The 19290-nt window shown below is 39.8% G+C and overlaps 1 protein-coding gene across 3 annotated transcripts in view; it reads right to left on the reverse strand.

The window, feature by feature from the left end:
- ZPBP (zona pellucida binding protein) overlaps nt 1-19290 on the reverse strand; it is a 117033-nt gene that overhangs the window by 69123 nt on the left and 28620 nt on the right. For all 3 annotated transcript variants that reach the window (XR_011489326.1, XM_070471924.1, XM_070471916.1), the window contains one exon: nt 11317-11535. Coding sequence is in view for 2 of the 3 variants with exons in the window: in XM_070471924.1 (XP_070328025.1) it covers nt 11317-11535 (219 nt within the window). In the remaining variant the exon portion in view is untranslated. The remainder of the gene's footprint in view (nt 1-11316; nt 11536-19290) is intronic.

A 19290-nucleotide genomic window follows, 5' to 3' on the forward strand; every position in this document is an offset into this window, starting at 1 on the left:
AAATAAATAAATTTCTATACACTAGTGATGAGCAATGTAAAAAGGAAAATTATTGCACTTGAATAGCTTCAAAGCAATAAACATACATAGTAATAACTTTATCAAAAGGTGCAGGACTTATACACTGAACAGTATAAAGCATTGCTGATAGAAATTAAAGAAGTCTGCTATGGTCTAAACATTTTATGTCCTCTCCCATTCACTTGTTAAAAATCCTAATGTACATTATGATGGTATTAAGAGACAGAGTTTGTAGGAGGTGCTTAAGTCATAAGAGTAGAGCCTCAATGAAATCATTAGACCTTCTAATATGTGAGGACATAATGAAAATCTGTAACTCTCAAGAGGGTTCCTGCCAAACATGGTGGCACTGTGACCTCAGAATTACAGCTTCCAGAAATCTGAAAAATAAATTTCCATTGTTTATAAGCTACCCGGTTTATGGTATTTGTTACAGCAGCCCAATAGACTAAGACAAAGTCCTAAACAAATGCAAAGACATCCTGTGTTCATGGACTCAAAGACTATTGTTATGCAAGTAATACTGGTCAAAGACATCTGTAGATTCAATATCTATCACAATGGCTACCAAAATCCCTATCTCAACCCAATGGCCTTGTTTGGCAGGAATGGAAAAGCAAGTGTGAAAAAACATATGGAACTGCAACTGACTCCAAATAGCCAAAACACTCTTGAAAAGGAAAGATAAAATGTAAGGACTGCCACTTCCCCATTTCAAATAGTACTACAACAAAGCCTCTATCAAAACGTTATGATTAAAAGAGTGTGGTACTGGCACAAGGACAGGCATACAATGAAACAGAATTACGAGTCCAGAAATAAACCCACATATCTGTGGCTAAATAACTTTCAACAAGGGTACCATGACAATTTAATGAGAAAAAAAGTCTCTTCAAAATTGGTACTGGGACAACTGTACATCCACATTTCAAAAGTATGAGGTTGGACCTATATTTCACAGCATATACAAAAATTAACTCAAAATGAATCTGAGACCTAAATGTAGACAGCAAACTTCAAAATTCTTTGAAAAAAACAAATTGAGTACACACAAAGCAAAATAAACTGAAATTAAAAACCTAATATACCTCAAAGAACTAAAAAAAAAAAGAAAATCTCACTAACGCCAACCTTATTAGAAGAAAGGAGATGATAGATTAGAGCAGAAATAAATGAAATAGAGATGAAAAATAGAAGTGATTAACAAAACCAAAACTTGGTTTTTGAAAAGATTAGCAAAACTGACAATGTTTAGCTAGAATAAGAAATAAAGGAGGACCCAAATAAGTGAAATTATAAATTAAAGAGGAGACATTACTCCGAAACCAAAGAGACTTCTATGAGTAACTACACACCTAAAATTGAACAACTTAGAAGAAACTGGTAAATTCCCAGAAACTGAAATCTACCAAGACTGAATCATAAATAAACAAAATTTTTGACAGATCAATAGTAATTAGAGATAGAATCAGTAACCAAACCCCCCACTCCACCCCAAAACTCCAGAACCAGATGGCTTCACTGGCGAATTGCATCAAATATTTGAAGAACTAATGTTAATCTTTCCCAAACTTTCAAAAATTGAAGAGGAGGTCACACACTTATATGATTTTACAAGGCCTGATACCAAATCCAGATACAAACACTAACAGAAAAAAAAACAAAAACCCTACAGACCAATATTCACGATGAATATAGATGAAAAATTCTCAACAAAATAGTGCCAAGCCAAATGAGTGGCAGGTTAAAAGCATGAAATAACATGAGCAAGTGCAATTCATCTCTGAGATGCAAGAAGTTTCAACATATGTAAATAAATGTGATTTATTACATTAACAGAATGAAAAAATTAAAATCATATGGTCATCTCAATATATGCAAGAATGTGTCTGACAAAATCCAACAACTATTCAAAATAAAGAAATCTCAAAATTGGATACAGAAGGAATATACCTCAACATAATAATGGCCACGTATAGCAAGTCCACAGCTAACATCATGCTCAACATGAAAGGTTGAAAGATTTTCTTCAAAAATCAAGAATAGGAATAAGAAAAGGATGCCCTTTGTCATTATCCCTATAATAGAAGAACTGGAAGTCCTAGCTAGTTCAGTTCAGTTCAGGTCAGTCGCTCAGTCGTGTCCAACTCTTTGCGACCCCGTGAATCACAGCACGCCGGGCCTCCCTGTCCATCACCAACTCCTAGTTAGGCACGACAAATAAAAGACACCTGAATCAAACAAGATGTGAAACTGGCTTTGCCTGCATATGACTAAAGACTGCACCAAAAACTGTTATACTCTTTAAGAGAATTTGGGGAGAATAAAATGGCAACCCAGTATGGCAACACACTCCAGCAGTCTTGCCGGGAAAAGTCCATGGACAGAGGAGCTTAGTGGGCTGCAGTCCATGGGGTTACATGACTGAGAACACATGCATGAGGAGGGTGGAGGGAGACGGGTTAGTAGCAATAAATTGGTAGAAATAAAATTTAAAAAGAATTTGTATACATTTCAGGATGTAAAATTAATACCCAAAATTGGTATAATTTCTATTTAATAACAAATTATCTGGAAAGAAATAAATAAAACAATCCAATTTACAATACCATAAAAAATATGTAGGATTAAATTTAAACAAGGAGGCAAAAGATCCACGCAATGGAAACTGTAAGACAATGATGAAGGACACTGAAGAAGACACAAATAAGTAGGGCTATCTTACGTTCATAAATTGAATGGAATTAATATTGTTAGTACAGCCATACAACTCAAAGCAATCTATGGATTCAATGCAATCTCTACTAAAATTCCAATGTATTTTTTAACAGAAATAGAAAAAAATTCTTAAATTTGTATAGAATCACAAAACACCCCAAATAACTAATGCAGTCCTAAGAAACACAAAGCTGGAAGTATCACACTTCTAATTTCAAATTATACTACAAAAGTGTAGTTGTCAAAACAATACGGTACTGGCATGAAAACGGACACACAGTCCCATGGAACAGCACTGATGGTTCAGGAAATAAACCTATGCATGTAAGGTCAACTAATATTTGACAAGAAAGTCAAGAATACTTAGCTGAGGACAGGTACTCTACACAATAAACAATACTGGGAAAACTGGATATTCACATGCAAAAGAATGAAACTATATTCCTATCTTATACCACTCACAATAATTAGCTTCAAAAAGGATTAAAGACTTAAATGTAAACCTAAACCATAAAACTCCTAGGAGAAAACACAGGGGAAAAGTTCCTCAACAGTGGTGTTAGAAATGACTTTATGAATATGACAACAAATCACAAGCAATGAAAAAAAAATACACAAACGAGACTACATACAACTAAAAAAGGATTCTTCAGAGCAAAAGAAAGAATCAACAAACTGAAAAAACAACCTAGAGAATTGTATAAAATATGTGATAAGCCCATAAATTTGGTAAGACAAGAATATTCAAAATATATAGGAAACTCATACATTTCAAAATCAAATAATAATAATAATAACCCAATTAAAAATTGAAAACAACCTGAACAATTTTTTCTAAGAAGGGATTCTAATGGCCAACAGGTAAGTGAAAAGGTGCTCAAAATCACAAATTATTAGGGAAATGAAAGTCAAAACCATGAGATTACCCACACCTGTTAGAATGATCATTATCTAAGAGATAAGTGCTGGCAAGGATGTGGAGAAAAGGGAGTTCTTGTACACCATTAGTGGGAATATAAATTGGTATAATTACTAAGGAAAATAGTAAGGAGTTTCTTCAAAAATCTAAAAAAAAGAACTACCATATGATCCAGAAATCCCAGTTCTGGATATAATCTGATACAATCTGAAGGAAATGAAATCACCATCTCGTAGCTATCTGTGCTCTCCTGTCCACTGCAGCGTTGTTTACCATACTTAAGGCAGAGAAACCACCTGGGAGCCCATCAACAGATGAATGGATAAAGAAAACGTGGTGCACACATAAAGCAGGAACGTTATTCAATCATGAAAAATGAAGGACTTCCTGCCATGTGTAACAACACAGATAAAACTTAATGGCATTTGTGAAACAAGTCAGACAGAGAAAGACAAATCCTGTATGATTTCACACGTAGAACCTGCAAAAAACTGAACTTAGAAAAAGAGAACATACGGTGATTGCCAGGGGTGCAGGATGAGGGAAACGAATGGAAGAGGACAAAGAATACAAACAAGTTCAGGGATGTGATGTAAAGTACCCTACCCCCACCTTTTTGGCACAAGGGACCAGTTTTGTGGAAGACAATTTTTCCACAGATGCAGGTGAGGATGGTTCCCGTGGTAATGTGAGTGATGGAGAGCAGCTGATGAAGCTTCCTCACTCACCCACCACTCACTTCCTGCTGTGCAGACTGTCTCCTAACAAGCCAAGGGGCTTGGGGTGGGGAACCCTGATATAGAGCACAGTGATTAGAGTTAATAACAGTGGTGGTTTAGTCGCCAAGTCCTGTCCTTCTCTTGCAACTCCATGAACTATAGAACGACAGGCTCCTCTGTCCATGGGCTTTCCCAGGCAAGACTATCAGAGTGGATTGCCATTTCCTTCTCCAAGGTATCTTCTCAACCCAGGGATGGACCTGAGTCTCCTGAACTGCAGGCAGATTCTTTACCAACTGAGCCACCAGGGAATAATACTGTATTATATATTTGAATGTTGCTAAAAGAGTAGATTTTTAAAGTTCATTACTGCAGAAATAAATAAGTGGTAACTATGTGAGATGATCAATGTGCTTAACCTTATTATAGTATGTATTATAGTAAGCATTTTGCAATGTATACACACATCAAATCCTCTAAACTTACATATTGTTATATGTCAATTATAAATCAATAAAGATAAGGAAAAAATTGAAAATTTTTATTGTTATTCTTTAATTCAAAGGACCTGAATAGACTTTTTTCCAAAAAAGATATACAAATGTATTTAAAGATGCTCAACATCATTATTCATGAGAGAAATGCAAATCAAGCCTGCTGTGAACACCATCTGTTTTCTCTAATGGGTTCAAGCCCACTTTCTGGTTTTCCAAAAGCTATTAGGGGACTTACAAGACAGTGGAGGAATAAGATATGGAGATCACCTGCCCACGAACACATCAAAAATACCTCTGGAACAGCTCCTACAGAACACCTATTAAGTGCTGGCAGAAGACCCTAGACTTCCAAAAAGGCAAGCTAACCTCCACAGGAGGAAGGGCAAAAGATGTAAGTAAAAAAAAAGAGAAAGAGAGAGGCATCAGAGTTTGGGATGGGATCTGCATCTTGGGAAGGGAGCTGTGAAGGGGGAAAAATTTCCGCAAACTCAGGAGCCCCTCTCAAGCGGAGAAAGTGGGGAGCTCTGCACCCTCAGAGCGGAGCACAGCAGTATGTGCTCAGGAGGCAGAGCGGAGAGACTTCACCACAGAGGTCAGTGCCACCAGCGATCCCCAGCCTGAAACGCTTGCTTCCGTGCCTGCTGTGGCAAGCGGGTTCCGGGCGCTAGACTAAGACGTCACAGGCCAGACCCCAGGGAGAGGCCTGGGGCTGACTGCCATAAAGGTACTGTGAGGAGGCCAGGACGACGGAGCTGAGGAAAACCAGGGAGGCAGGTGAGCACTGCTGCGGGGACTCTCTGGCCCCACACACACAGAGTCTGCAGGACACAGCCTTCACAAGTGCCATAGCTGGGACGAGCCGAGGCTCGGGGCCCCAGAGGTAGGTATGCTGGCCGGCCACCACCCTAGGCAGGACTAACCACAACTGCAATCTGCAGTCCCCGAGGGGAGAACACAGGCTGCTTGGCTCTGCCAAAGCCTGCGTGAATGCCAGAGGCACGGGGCAAGATGCTGCTCTAGTCCCGACCCAAGAGATCACAGCTGCCACCAAGTTGTGAGCAGGCGTTAAGTCACTGTCCACCCTTTCCTGGGAGCCTAGGCAACCTGACTCTGCTGAGAGACCCACAATCCAAGATCAACACCTGGGGGAGCGCAAAACCTGCCTCAGACTGTGGCAGCTTCCCAAAGGCCTCAGCCGTAGCAGGCACTCCCCACACACCCCAACTGTGTCTACCACCCTTCTCCCTCTCCCCAGCCTGATTAAGCAAGTGAGCCCTAATAAGCCACTGTTGTCTCTTACTCTTATCTGGGAGGGGGACAGACACTGAAGGGAAGCCTACAAGCAGAGGCAGGGCTAAAACCAAAACAGACCACCACGGGATGTGTGACCAGGGAAGAGGATGGAAACTGGCTCCTACAGCTGAGGTGCAGTAGATTAAGTCCCTGCAATTTGCTTGAGACTGTGAACTTTGGGGTAACTGTGGACTTCGGTAGCAAGTACAAGCTGGAGTGAGGCCAGATCTCAGTATGAGCTGAACCATAATGCCAAGAGCAGGCCCAGAGCTCTTCCTAGAAATATTGGAGGATTTTCTGAGTAGGGAGATTGGCTGGAGGTCACCGTATGGAGAGGACAATGAAGAACAAAGAAGGATATGCTTCTTAATACCACTATCTCTACATATATATTTTGGCTCTTTTTTGGTATTGTTCTGTTATTGTTCTTTTTCTGTTATTCCTTTAATTTTTTATTTTTTTACCTGTTCCTTTTAAAATTGCTTTTATTTTTAAATAAATTTATTTTATTTTATTTTCATCTTACTTTTCAATACTCTTTCATCACATTGCATTTTTATCCATGATTTTGGTTTTGCAGTTTGCCAGTCTAGTTTTCAGTATTTGTTTTCACTTCTAAGTTTGTTTATTGGATTGACTTCTCTCTTCTTTTTTGGTTCCTGTTTTCACTCTTTTTAAATCTTTTTCCTCTTTTCTGTTCTCTCTGTGAGTGTTTCTTTGGCTGTTCCTATCTGGGTGTGTTGCTTTCACCATATGTCTTAAGTGTTTGTCCATCCTTTTTTTTGTTTGTAGGGGCACATACAGACTGAAAGAGAGTGGCTGGAAAAAAATATTCCATGCAAATGGAAATCAAAAGAAAGTGGGTGTAGCAATACTCAGATAAAACAGACTTTAAAGACCATTACAGGAGACAAGGGCACAACATAATGATCAAGCAATCAATCAAAGAAGAAGATAATAAAATTATAAATATATATGCACTCAGCATAGGAGTACCTCAATATACAAGGCAAATGCAAACAAATATAAAAAGGGAAATTGACTGTAACACAATAATAGTGGAGGACTTTAACACACCCCACTCACACCAATGGACAGATAATCCAGATAAAATTAAAAAGAAATACAAGCCTTAAATGACACATTGGACCAGAGGGACCTAATTGATATCTCCAGGATATTTCATCCAAAAACAATGGAATTCATTTTTTCTCAAGTGCACCTGGAACATTTCCCAGGATAGATCACATCTTAGGTTAGTAACCAAGCCTTAGTAAATTAAAAAAAAGAATTGATTTGAGCAATTTTTTCTGAGCACATTGCTATAAAATTAGATATGAAATACAAGAAGAGAACTGTAAAAAATACAAACACATGGAGGCTAAATAAAATGCTTCTGAATAACCAAGAGGTCACTGAAGAAATCAAAGAGAAAATTAAAAAATAAAAATACCTAGAAACAAATGACAATGAAAATACAACTCAAAACCTATGGGATGCAAATGCTAAGAGGGAAATTCATAGCAATACAAGCCTACCTCAAGAAACAAGAAAAGCATCATATAAACAACTTAATCTTACCCCTAAAGCAATTAGACAAAGAATTTTTAAATACCTCTAAGTTAGAAGAAGGAAAGAAATCATAAAGATCAGAGCAGAAAGGAATGAAAAACAAATGATGGAGACAATAGCAAAGATCAATGAAACTAAAAATTGATTCTTTGAGAAGATAAATAAAATTTACAAACCATTAGACTCATCAAGAAAAAGGGAGAAGACTCAAGTCAATAAAATTAAAAATGAAAAAGGGATGGTTATGACAATGCAGAAATACAAAGAATCATAACAGACTATTACAATTATTTACCAATAAAATGGACAACCTGGAAGAAATGGACAAATTCTTTAAAAGTACAACCTTCCAAGACTAAACTAGGAAGAAATAAAAATATGAGCAGAGCAATCACAAGCACTGAAATCAAAACTGTGATGAAAAATCTTCCAACAAACAAAAGTGCAGGGCCAAATGGCTTCACAAATGAATTCTACCAAACATTTAAAGAACTAACACCTATCCTGCTCACACTCTTCCAGAAAATTGCAGAGGAACGAAAACCACCAAACTCTACAAGCCCACCATCACCCCGATACCAAGACAAAACAAAGATATCACTGAAAAAGAAAATTACAGGTCAATATCACTGATGAACATATACACAAATGTCCTCAACAAAATTCTAGCAAACAGACTCCAAAAACACATTAAAAGGATCATACACCACAATCAAGTGGAGGTTATCCTCGGCATGGAAAGATTCCTCAAAGCAATCTACAGATTCAAAGCAATCTGTATATAACTACCAGTGGAATTTTTCACAGAAGTAAAACAAAAAATTTCACAATTTGTATGGATATACAAAAGGACCAAAGAGTCAAAGCAATCCTGAGAAAGAAAAACAGTTGGAGGAATCACTCTTCCTGACTTCAGACTATTATTACAAAGCTACAGTCATCAAGATAGTATGGTACTGGCACAGAAACAGAAATATAGACCAATGGAACAAGATAGAAAGCTCAGAGATAAACCCATGCACCTATGGGCACCTTATCTTTGAGAAAAGAGGCAAGAATACAAAATGGAGAAAAGACAGGCTCTTCAATAAGTGGTTCTGGGAAAATTGGACAGCTACATGTAAAAGAATGCCATTAGAATGCTTCCTAACATCATACACAAAAAATAAACTCAGAATGGATTAAAGACTTAAATGTAAAGACAGGAAATATAAAGCTCTTTAGAAGAAATCATAGGCAATACCTCTTTGACATAAATCACAGCAAGATCTTCTTTGACCCACCTCCTAGAGTAATGGAAATAAAAACAAGAATAAACACATGGGATCTAATTAAACTTAAAAACTTTGCACAGCAAAGGAAACAATAAACAAAAGGAAAATATAACTTCCATAATGGGAAAAAATAATTGCAAATGAAGCAATTGACAAAGGATTAATCTCCAAGATATTATAAGCAGCTCATACAGCTCAATATCAGAACAAACAGTCCAATGAAAAAATGGGCAGAAGACCAAAACAGACATTTCTTCAAAGATAATATGCAGATGGACAATAAACATATAAAAAGATACTCAACGTTGCTCATTATTAGAAAAATGCAAATTAGAACTACAATGAGTTTATTACCTCATACCAGTCAGAATGGCCATCAAAAAATCTACAAACAGTAAATGCTGGAGAAGATGTGGAGAAAAGGGAACCCTACTGCACTATTGCTGGGAATGTAAACTGGTACAGTCACTATGGAGAACAGTATGGAGATTTCTTAGCAAACTAGAAACAACACTACTGTATGACCCAGCAATCCCAGTACTGGGCATATACCTTGAGATAACAAAAATTCAAAATGACACATGTACCCCAATGTTCACTGCAGCACATAATAGCCAGGACATGGAAGCAACCTAGATGTCCATCAACAGGTGAATGGATAAAGAAGTCATGGTACATGTATACAATGGAATATTAGCCATAAAAAGGAACAACCTGAGTCAGTTATAGTGAGGTGGGTGAACCTAGAGCCTGTTATAGAATTAGAAAGGGAAAAACAAGCATCATTTATTAATGCATATGGAATCTAGAAAAATAGTACTGATGAACCTATTTAGAGAAGACATAGAGATCAGACGTAGAGAATGGACTGGTGGACAAATTGAGAAAGTAGCATTGACATGTCCATGGGATTTTCCAGGCAAGAATACTGAAGTGGGTTGCCATTTCCTTCTCCAGGTCATCTTCCCAACACAGGCATCAAACCCATGACTCTTGTGTCTCCTGGATTGGCAGGCAGATTCTTTAACACTGAGCCACCAGGCAAGTTCCCATATATACACTATCATCTGTAGAAACGATAACTAGCAGCAAGCTAGAAGGGGAGCCTAGTTTGGCACTAAGTGATGACCCAGAGGGCTGGAATGGAGGGGAGGCGCAAGAGGGAGGGGATATATAAAGGAAATGGCAACCCACTCCAGTACTCTTGCCTAGAAAATCCCATGGATGGAGGAGCCTGGTGCAGGCTACTGTCCATGGGGTCGCAAAGAGTCGGACACGACTGAGCGACTTCACTTTACTTCATGTAATTATGGCTGATTTACGTTGGTGTACAGTAGAGAGCACCACAACATTATAAAGCAATTATCCTCCAATTAAAAATATAAAATAAGTATTAAATACCTACTGATAGCACCTATTAAATACACCAGGTACAAATACCCCATAACTCTTATGAATGCTAATAGTGGGTCTGTGATGAGCTAAGGAAAGCATCTTTCATAATTTGTCTTTCATACTTTGCCTCAGACACTGGAAAACAACTCTCAAAAGTTTTTTGGCAGAAGAGAGAATGAGTAAAGAAGACAAAAGACTGGAAAATGGTACTGAACCCAACTTATTCTTTTCCCTGAAAGCCTCATCTCTCTCACTCATATCTAATCATTCAATCCTAGATGTTCCAAGAAAAAGCAAAGGGAATATCAGAGAAATGGGTAAGTGCAATGAGACACCGAAAATAGATGAATCAAAGACAGAGCGAGGAAACAGCAAACAGAGCACTCAGACTGCCACCGGGACTCATTAAAAACACATGCACGGTTGTTCCTAAATGCTAATTCATAAACAGACCTCTTATAAATCTAAGTCCTCGGATATGAAGTCCAATTCTCAGTTTTCCAGAAAATATTGGGCTTTTACTCTGCACTATTAGGAAAGACACACTGAGCTGTTAGAACAGTCTCTGTGGTCTACACTATTAACCTATTTATTATATAACTACGGTTTTACAAATTAAATCTTGGTAGCTAAACACCATGATAGATATTCCTTATATTAAATTCTAGTCTATAGTAAATTATGATAGCAATGTTTAAGTTATTTGGGAATCCAAACCTTTCACTAAGTACATGAATTAACAGAAATTTATTTGAGGGCTATTAGAACTAAGACATGAAAGTAAAGAATATGAAACATTCAGATCAATAGTATTTACATTCTAAAAATGCTGCTGGTAATTAATAACACATCTCTAGAATTAGTTCACATTCTAACTTCCTTTTCCTTAAAGAATTGCATATACTTACCTGAAAATGTAAAAAACAATTCATTTTGCAAACCAGCCCTTTGCATTTTAATACGATGACATTCAGACTTAAGTAAGGAAACTTCACATGAAAGGTCAAGAACAAGTTTGCTTAAAATCTGAAGAAGTTTCTTCTCAAAAGAAATATTATAGATACTGTTACAGGGAGCTGCATGATATCGAGCTGTGAACTGGTAATAATAATGCGGCTCACGATAAGCTGCAAAAAATTAAACAGAGAACATAGTGATGGTTATTTAAGCAATTCAAATACATCTCAACTCTTCAAGACAAATTACTATCTGGAATAAATTCATAATACAGTTGCGCCTGGAACAACGCAGAGCTCGGAATGCCAACACGCCCCTTGAAGTCAAGCTGAAAACCCGTGTGTAATTTACAGTCAGTCCCCTCACCTGTTTCTCTGTGTCCGGGCTCTGCATCCCAGGCTGTGGACCATGTAGAGCTCCAGTGTTTGCTGCTGAAGTATCCACGCATGATTGGACCCACACGGTTCAAACCCATGCTGTTCAAATGTCAACTGTGTGTGTTTTTATATATAGCTGTATATACATATTATTTTTAATTTAACAAACACTCATCTAGCAGTTACGAGTGACTTATAGGCACTGTTAGAGGCACTTTACAAACAGTAACTCATCTAAATCTCTTAAATTTATTAATATTGGATAATTTTTACATCCATCATGAGGACACAGAGGGAGGCAAGGACTACATCACACGCCTAATGTCTATTCTATGAAAGCTGAGACTCCAGCTCAGGAGCCTGGCCCATAGGTTACGCCCTTTACCACCAAGTCTTGGTGCCTCAAACTCAGAAGTGAGACTTCTCCAAGTTCAAATATTTATCTTAGAAGAAGTCAGTCATGTAAGATTGGGGGGAAAAAAAAGCATGCTTCTAACATATCTACAGGCTGTAATGAGTTCAATTGTAGTTGTTTTGTCGCTAAGTCATGTCTTTTGCAACCCTATGGACTTAGCCCACCAGGCTTCTCTGTCCATTGGATTTCCCAGGAAAGGATGCTGAAGTGGTTACCACTGCCTTCTCTAAGGGATTTTACCAATCCAGGGGTGGGACCTGTGTCTGCTGCTTGGCGGGCCAATCCTTCACCTCGGAGCCACCAGGGAAGTTCCTTGAGTTCAGTTATAACATCTGAAACTGAGAATGCCTTTCCCGCCTACCTCCATTTCAAAATCTCACTGAAATGATACAAAAATGGTAAGAAATCTACAATACTAAACACGAGAAACATTTCCTTTGCAAGACAGGGAGCTCTGTTGCTACTTTTGCTAACAAGGGGCCTGTTCCTGGCTCACAGGCTGTGACAGACTTAGCACTAGCACTGAAATGAGAGCCACCACTGTTCAGTTTGCACCAGAATTAAACGCACAGACTGAGCTACCGTCAGGCTGTGCATTCAAGGCTGACACCAGACAGCTTATAATTTTAATGAGGAAACTATCAGTTTCATTTACAATCATGAATGAAAACCAGATTTACCTAACCAAATCTGGGGAAATAAAAGAGCTTTAAAGAAAAATATGAAAATGAAAAAGCAAGGGAAAATAACATAAAAGAAAATTAATGTAGGAATCATTTGTAAATATCTAAAATTCTAACTAGTAAATATAGAAAATATATTCATAAAACTGGTATAAAGCTATTATAGAAGAGAGGAGATGGTAAATATGAAAACAATTCTGGAAAAATTTTAAAATACAAGTACTGAAAATTTCAAAAGTAACCGAATAAATGAAAATGAGGTTAAAAATAAAATTGTATGTTTGTAAATGAAGTAATTGAATTCTTGTGTAGTGCAGAGCAAAATTAGAAGAGCAAAGTAAGGGAAAAGGAAAAGAGATCTGAGATATACAATGTCAAACTGAAGGAGTTCCAGGAAAGGACAGACAGAGAAGACAGAGAAGAAATTAATCAGGGACAAAAAGGGACAATGGCCTGTAAGCTAAAGGAAGATCTGTGTCCCCACACCAAAAAGGTCCATGAAACTGTGAATAAGAAAACTGAAAATGTCACATTTGAACATTAATCTTAAAAACTTATCATGCATTCACTGATACATACATTGCCATATGATAAATAATTGATTTATAATGATTGTATCATGACTGATCACATCAAAGCTATGTGATGTGATATAAGCACCATGCAGAAGAGTGAACCTCAGAAAAAAAAAAAGAGTGAACACCGCACTAGATGAAGCTGGAAGCTGGGGCAAGGGTCACCACAGGGACTGTGAACAGAGCAAGCGTTCCCTATTCACGGGCCAAAAAGGAACTCCCTTTTCTTTCAAGAATTCTGGCATGTATCATGTTACTGCCTTAGAAAGAAACCAGCCAGAATATAAGCCACAATATTTCCAAAATGCTCTCAAAAACTGTGTCAAGAGTATTCTCTTCTGAAGAGAGCTCTTTAACTTTGGGAGAAGTACACATTAATACAGCAATTCAGGATCCACGTGTAGGTGTCAAAGAGTTATTAACAAGTTGTATAAAAGGGAACACCGCAGGCTGGAGGCTGCCTACAGGACTGGTAAATATTGGCTGGTAAATATTTCCTACATGAACAGGCATTGTTCCCCACATGATAAAACTTTCCCACCTGAGGAAGTAAACCCTGCGCCTCTGAAAGTCTGGGACTTTTGCTGTCGAGCCTCTATGATTAGCTCCTAATCAGTGCTTGGGTACTGAGTCGGCTACACAGGCTACTGGATTTTCACCACTAACTAAGGGGAGTTTCAGTGTGGCCTCACACTGGAAGGACAGAGCACAGGAGGCCTGAACGTGGACTCCTCCAGGTTCAGTCCATGCCGATCCCCATGCTGTTCCTACCTCAGCCACGAGTATAACTCCAAGGCCTTGCAGTGAACCCCTGCAACAATTCACAAAAAAAATCCTCATGCAAGAATCAGAAGCTTTAAAAGTAGATAGATAAATACATGGCTCTAGAAAAATAAAAATGATAAAAAATGACAGAAAACTCTGCAGGAGCTGTTCTCAAAAGTTTTGGTTTCTGGATCCCTTCACATTCTTAAAAATCCCTACAAACCCATCAAAGAACTGTTATGTAGGTTATAGCTACCAATATTTGAATTACTAGAGATTCAAACTGAAAAACTTTTTAAAAAATTTTACTAATCAAAATTTAAAATGTAAAAACTCATCAGGCAATAATATTAAGAAAAGAAAAAAAAACCCTTGTAGGCATAATACTACTCTTTAAAAAGAATCAGTGAGAAGAGTAGTATTGTTTTATACTTTGAAAAGCTGTTTAATGTCTGGTTTACGAGAAGTCAGCTGGATTCTTACACTGGCTTGTGCATTCAATGACATGTGACATGCTGGTTTATTGCCTCATAGAGATATGTAGTTGGTTGGCAAGAAACATTTTAACAGCTTTTGTGGGTAATTGTGGATTACTCCACAGTAGTTCACCCACTATAACTGCAAATCTCAATACAGCTTAATCAGTAAATAATATCATAGTATAATTACAAAATATTTTTCACCTTACTGCCCCCTTGAAAGGGACTCAGGACTCCCAGGTGTACCCAGACCACTACTGTAAAACTACTGATATATATTCAGAGTTAGAGTAATTGAACTTACTAGAAATTAATAAGAAAACATAGAAAAACAGGTAAAAAACAGGAATAGAACATCTCAGAAGGAATAATAAAACACTAAGGAAACTGCAATCATGATAGCGGCATAGTATTTTATACTCCCTATACAAATTAAAGAGCAATAACACCTATTTTTGTGAAGGATATGGATACAAACAAGTTTTCACATATATTACGAAAACTTAAAAACAAAATTAAGAAGTATATCTCAAAGTATTAAAGTAGTAAATAAGAATAGGAAGTTACTGAACAAAGCCCAGTAGATAAGACTAAAGAACAAGTGGAGATTTTAGAGAAAAAGATCCAACTGGAAACACTGGGGGTGGAAAGTACGGTCACCAAAACAGAAAAACAAATGGCACCAAAGTTAAAACATAAAGTGAACAGACTAGCTGAACTGCAGATATCACCTCCTTGAAGAAGAGTTTGACAAATTGCATAAAGGTACCTAAAACACAGGGCTATAAAACATTTAAAGGCCTGCATATATTGATACTATACAAGCCAAAAATATGGATGATAGAGAAACCCTAATAAATATGCTTAATTAGTATTCCAGAAACAAAAATAGTCAAATGGCAAGATTTTTAGAGATCCTAAAGGAGTCAAAAAATTTAAGAATTAATTATGTAAACCACACTCTCTGACACATTGAAATAAAAATAAAAATCAACAATTAAAATCCCTCAGACATTTCTAGGGGACTTCCCTGGTGGTCCAGTGGTTAAGAACTCACGTTGAAATGCAAAAAAAAAAAAAAAATGGGTTTGATCCCTGATCAGGAAACTAAGATCCCACATGCCTAGGAGCAACTAAGCTCTCACGCCACAACTACTGAGCCCATGTACCATAAATAGGGAGTCCATGCCCCACAACTAGAGAGTCATGCCCCACAACTAGAGAGCCCACACATCACTAGAGTCCATGCCCCACAACTAGAGTCCATGCTCCATAACTAGAGAGCCCATACACCACAACTAGAGTCCATGCCCCACAACTAGAGAACCCATGCCCCACAACTAGAAAGCCGAGACACCACAATGAAAGATCCTGCATAGCACAAAGACGATCCCATGTGCCTCAACTAAGACCCTATGAAGCCAAAAAAAAAAAAAAAAAAAAATCCTCAAACATTTCTGAACAGAATATTCCAGCCTCGTCCACATGCGTGCTCAGTCATGTCTGACTCTTTGTAACCCCGTGGACTATGGTCCACCAGGTTCCTCTGACCATGGATCTTCCTGGCAAGAATACTGGAGTTGGCTGCCACTTCCTCCTCCAGGGGACCTTCCCCATCCAGGAATCAAACCCATGTCTCCTACATCTCTTGCATTGCAGGCAAAGGCTTTTAACTCCAAGCCACTGGGGAAGAAACAGAATAACACTAAACACTCTTGCTGCAAGTCAGTAAGAACAGTGGTAGTCTGTGGATCTGAACCCAGGCTCTCTCTCCCCCTACCCTTCTCAGCTCAGCTAAGAGAAACTCCACCCCAGACTGGTGCAGACAAGAAAGGACAAGAAAAAGTCTTTCTCATGCACACCAGAGGTACCTGGTGCTACATGGAAGTTGCAGGTGAGGACAGCTGAGAGGTGAAGGCTCCCTCCTCTGTCATCCCCACATTGTAAGGAGGCTCTAACCTGGCTACAGCAATTCTGAGAAAACTGGGAGCCCATCAGCCTGATCTAGCTCACCACATAAAGGCTCCACACCAGGAAAAACCCACTGAAGAGCTCTGGGGCTGCTGCTGCTACCCCTCCACCAAACACTAAGTTCCTAATGCAGTCAAAGTCGCTTAGTCCTATCTGACTCTTGGCAATGGGATTGTCCATGAAATTCTCCAGGCCAGAATACTGGAGTGGGTAGCCTTTCCCTTCTCCAGGGGATCTTCCCAACCCAGAGGTTGAACCCAGGTCTCCTGCATTGCAGGTGGATTCTTTACCATCTGAGCCACAGGGGAAGTCCAAGAATACTGGAGTGGGTAGCCTATCCCTTCTCCAGCAGATCTTCCTAACCCGGGAATCAAACCGGGGTCTTCTGCATTGCAGGCGGATTCTTTACCAACTGAGCTATCAGGAAAGCCTAATGAAGGGTGTCACTCAAAGAGAAGAATGCCACTGTCCCCAGCCCCAGAGCTGCAACTCAAGAGAGTCTGTCAGGGATGAGAGCACAAACAGACCACAGAACAGAGCTCAAAATCTCTTCTCGAAAGAACTCTGTGATCAACTGTGGGGCACTTTCAGAAACACTGGCAGTTCGGAGAAAGACAACCTGGAAGTTTGTAGACTCACTGGAGATACAGGCTAAATGGCAGGTGGCCTAGTCTATCAGAGAGCAACACTGAAAGAGTCAGTTGGAAGGAGCAACCCTGAGGTCAGAGCACATCTCAAAGAAGGACCTGGGGAACCCACGTTTAACTGGATCAGTTTTAGAGGAATTTATGCCCCAGGGAACTGTTGAAAACAACAGATATGTACATTAAACTGAGAAAGGAATCCGGCAGGACACAACCTTTAAAAGGATGACAAAGCCTGAGGATACGACCTGAACTGAGTAGAAGCAAACAGGTACAAGATGGTACCAGACTGTGCGCCTCAGTGGACGCTCACTGTGATACACCAGCAAGCTAAATGACACACCCACAGATGCCACTGACAGTTCCCAGACCAACCATAAAGGTCCAAGGGGGCAATGGCCTAATTCAATTCCTGGGAATCCCCACCCCTTCCCCAAACAGCGGGATTAGTCCTCCCACTCATCAGCCTATGAACTTAGCCAGCCCCATGAAAGTGCTAACCCGCATCCTCAGGTGTCTCCTGTCCTCCAAGATGGCCCATACTCTGTCTATGGAGTGTGTATCTCCCTGAATAAGCTTTCTTTCTCTTTACTATGGCTCTTTCTTGAATTCTATCCTGCTAGAAGCCAAGAACCCATGCTTGGCAGCCATCCCAGGAACTCTTTTAAGACCTGGGACGTGACAATCCTCTTGTGCGCCACTTTCTTTCCTTCAACATCTTTTCCGTTGCCCAACAGGGGCCACAAAGAGCATAATCCCCATCCACCTGTTGGGCTACAGCTCCCCCTCTGAAGGGTGACGGGGACTTGTCACAAGCCATGTACATTCAAGTAGCCCCTTAGGTGGGGCTCATGCTGCCTGCAGGATCTGGCAGAGACCAGTTCTCTGGCTGTGAAGGAACCCACCAAGGCCAAGGGCCCTCGATCTTTTGCTTTCCTCTATTGTTCTATCTCTGTGAACTTGAGAAGATCCACAAGATGACCACCGGATATCCAAATATAGACTGCCACACGCAACTGAAAACTTGGTTGGGTGAGTTTCCCCTGTGGCTCCTCCCCTCCCTGCTCATCCTTCGTCCCAGACCCAGTTCCAGGATGCTGGAACTACAAGAGGGCCCAAACTGGGAATTCCCTGAATCCTCCTCCAGATTTGCAGCCTGGCTTACAGCTTCATTGCACCCCCAAGGGAATGCTGTGGGCAAGCACTTCCCTCCAGAGGGCTGCAGGTCCTCCCTGCTATGAAGCTTGCAGCTGTGCACCTTCCTAGTCCCACTCAGTCTTCCTCCTTATTTCACCCCCATCATCAACTGTGATACCGAGCCAGGTGTCATGCTCCCTCTTAAGGGTTACATCTGGTGGGGCGCCCAGGCACCCCTGAACAGAAGTGTGGGTGAGCACTTATCTCGTGGGGGTCACAGGCAGACTTTACCAACCCCTGAGAGGAGATGGTGGGCTTACAAATGTCTCTTGGGAAGCATCATGACTGTACACCTTCCCTCCTGTCCTAGATTTCTCTTATATTCTTCTCTCTTGACCTCTTGGACTATCTATTGATCCCTGCTCCTGCTTGCTGGCTTTGCCAGCAGATTGGGTGTTGCCTCTTTTAATTCTATGAAGAGGTAGCTCTTCTCTGTCCTCCACTATCTCCCAGAGTTTGCTCAATTGGTAGGAGACTGAGCAAACTCTGGGAGATAGTGTAGGTCATAAGAGCCTGGCATGCTACCATCCATGAGGTCACAAAGAGTGGACATGGCTTAGCAACTCAACAACAGGCCTCCTCAACATCACATGGACCACATCCTGAGGAGAGATACCCTTCAGCTCTATTTGTTTCTTTCAGTGATAAAGGTAATCTGTTCAGTTGGCTCAGGGAGGTCTCCTCCCTCTGCCTCTAAAGGATCTAGGCCCTGGGATTCTGGCTGCTTCTCCCCCCCTCCTTTTATTCCCTTTCTTGAAAGGGTCTCCTTGTCAAGGCAAGGGTCTCCTCAGGCTAGCCAATGTGGCAGATTTCAGGCAT

The sequence above is a fragment of the Odocoileus virginianus genome, chromosome 1 (assembly GCF_023699985.2).
Source record: "Odocoileus virginianus isolate 20LAN1187 ecotype Illinois chromosome 1, Ovbor_1.2, whole genome shotgun sequence".
In the NCBI taxonomy this organism is placed as follows: domain Eukaryota; kingdom Metazoa; phylum Chordata; class Mammalia; order Artiodactyla; family Cervidae; genus Odocoileus; species Odocoileus virginianus.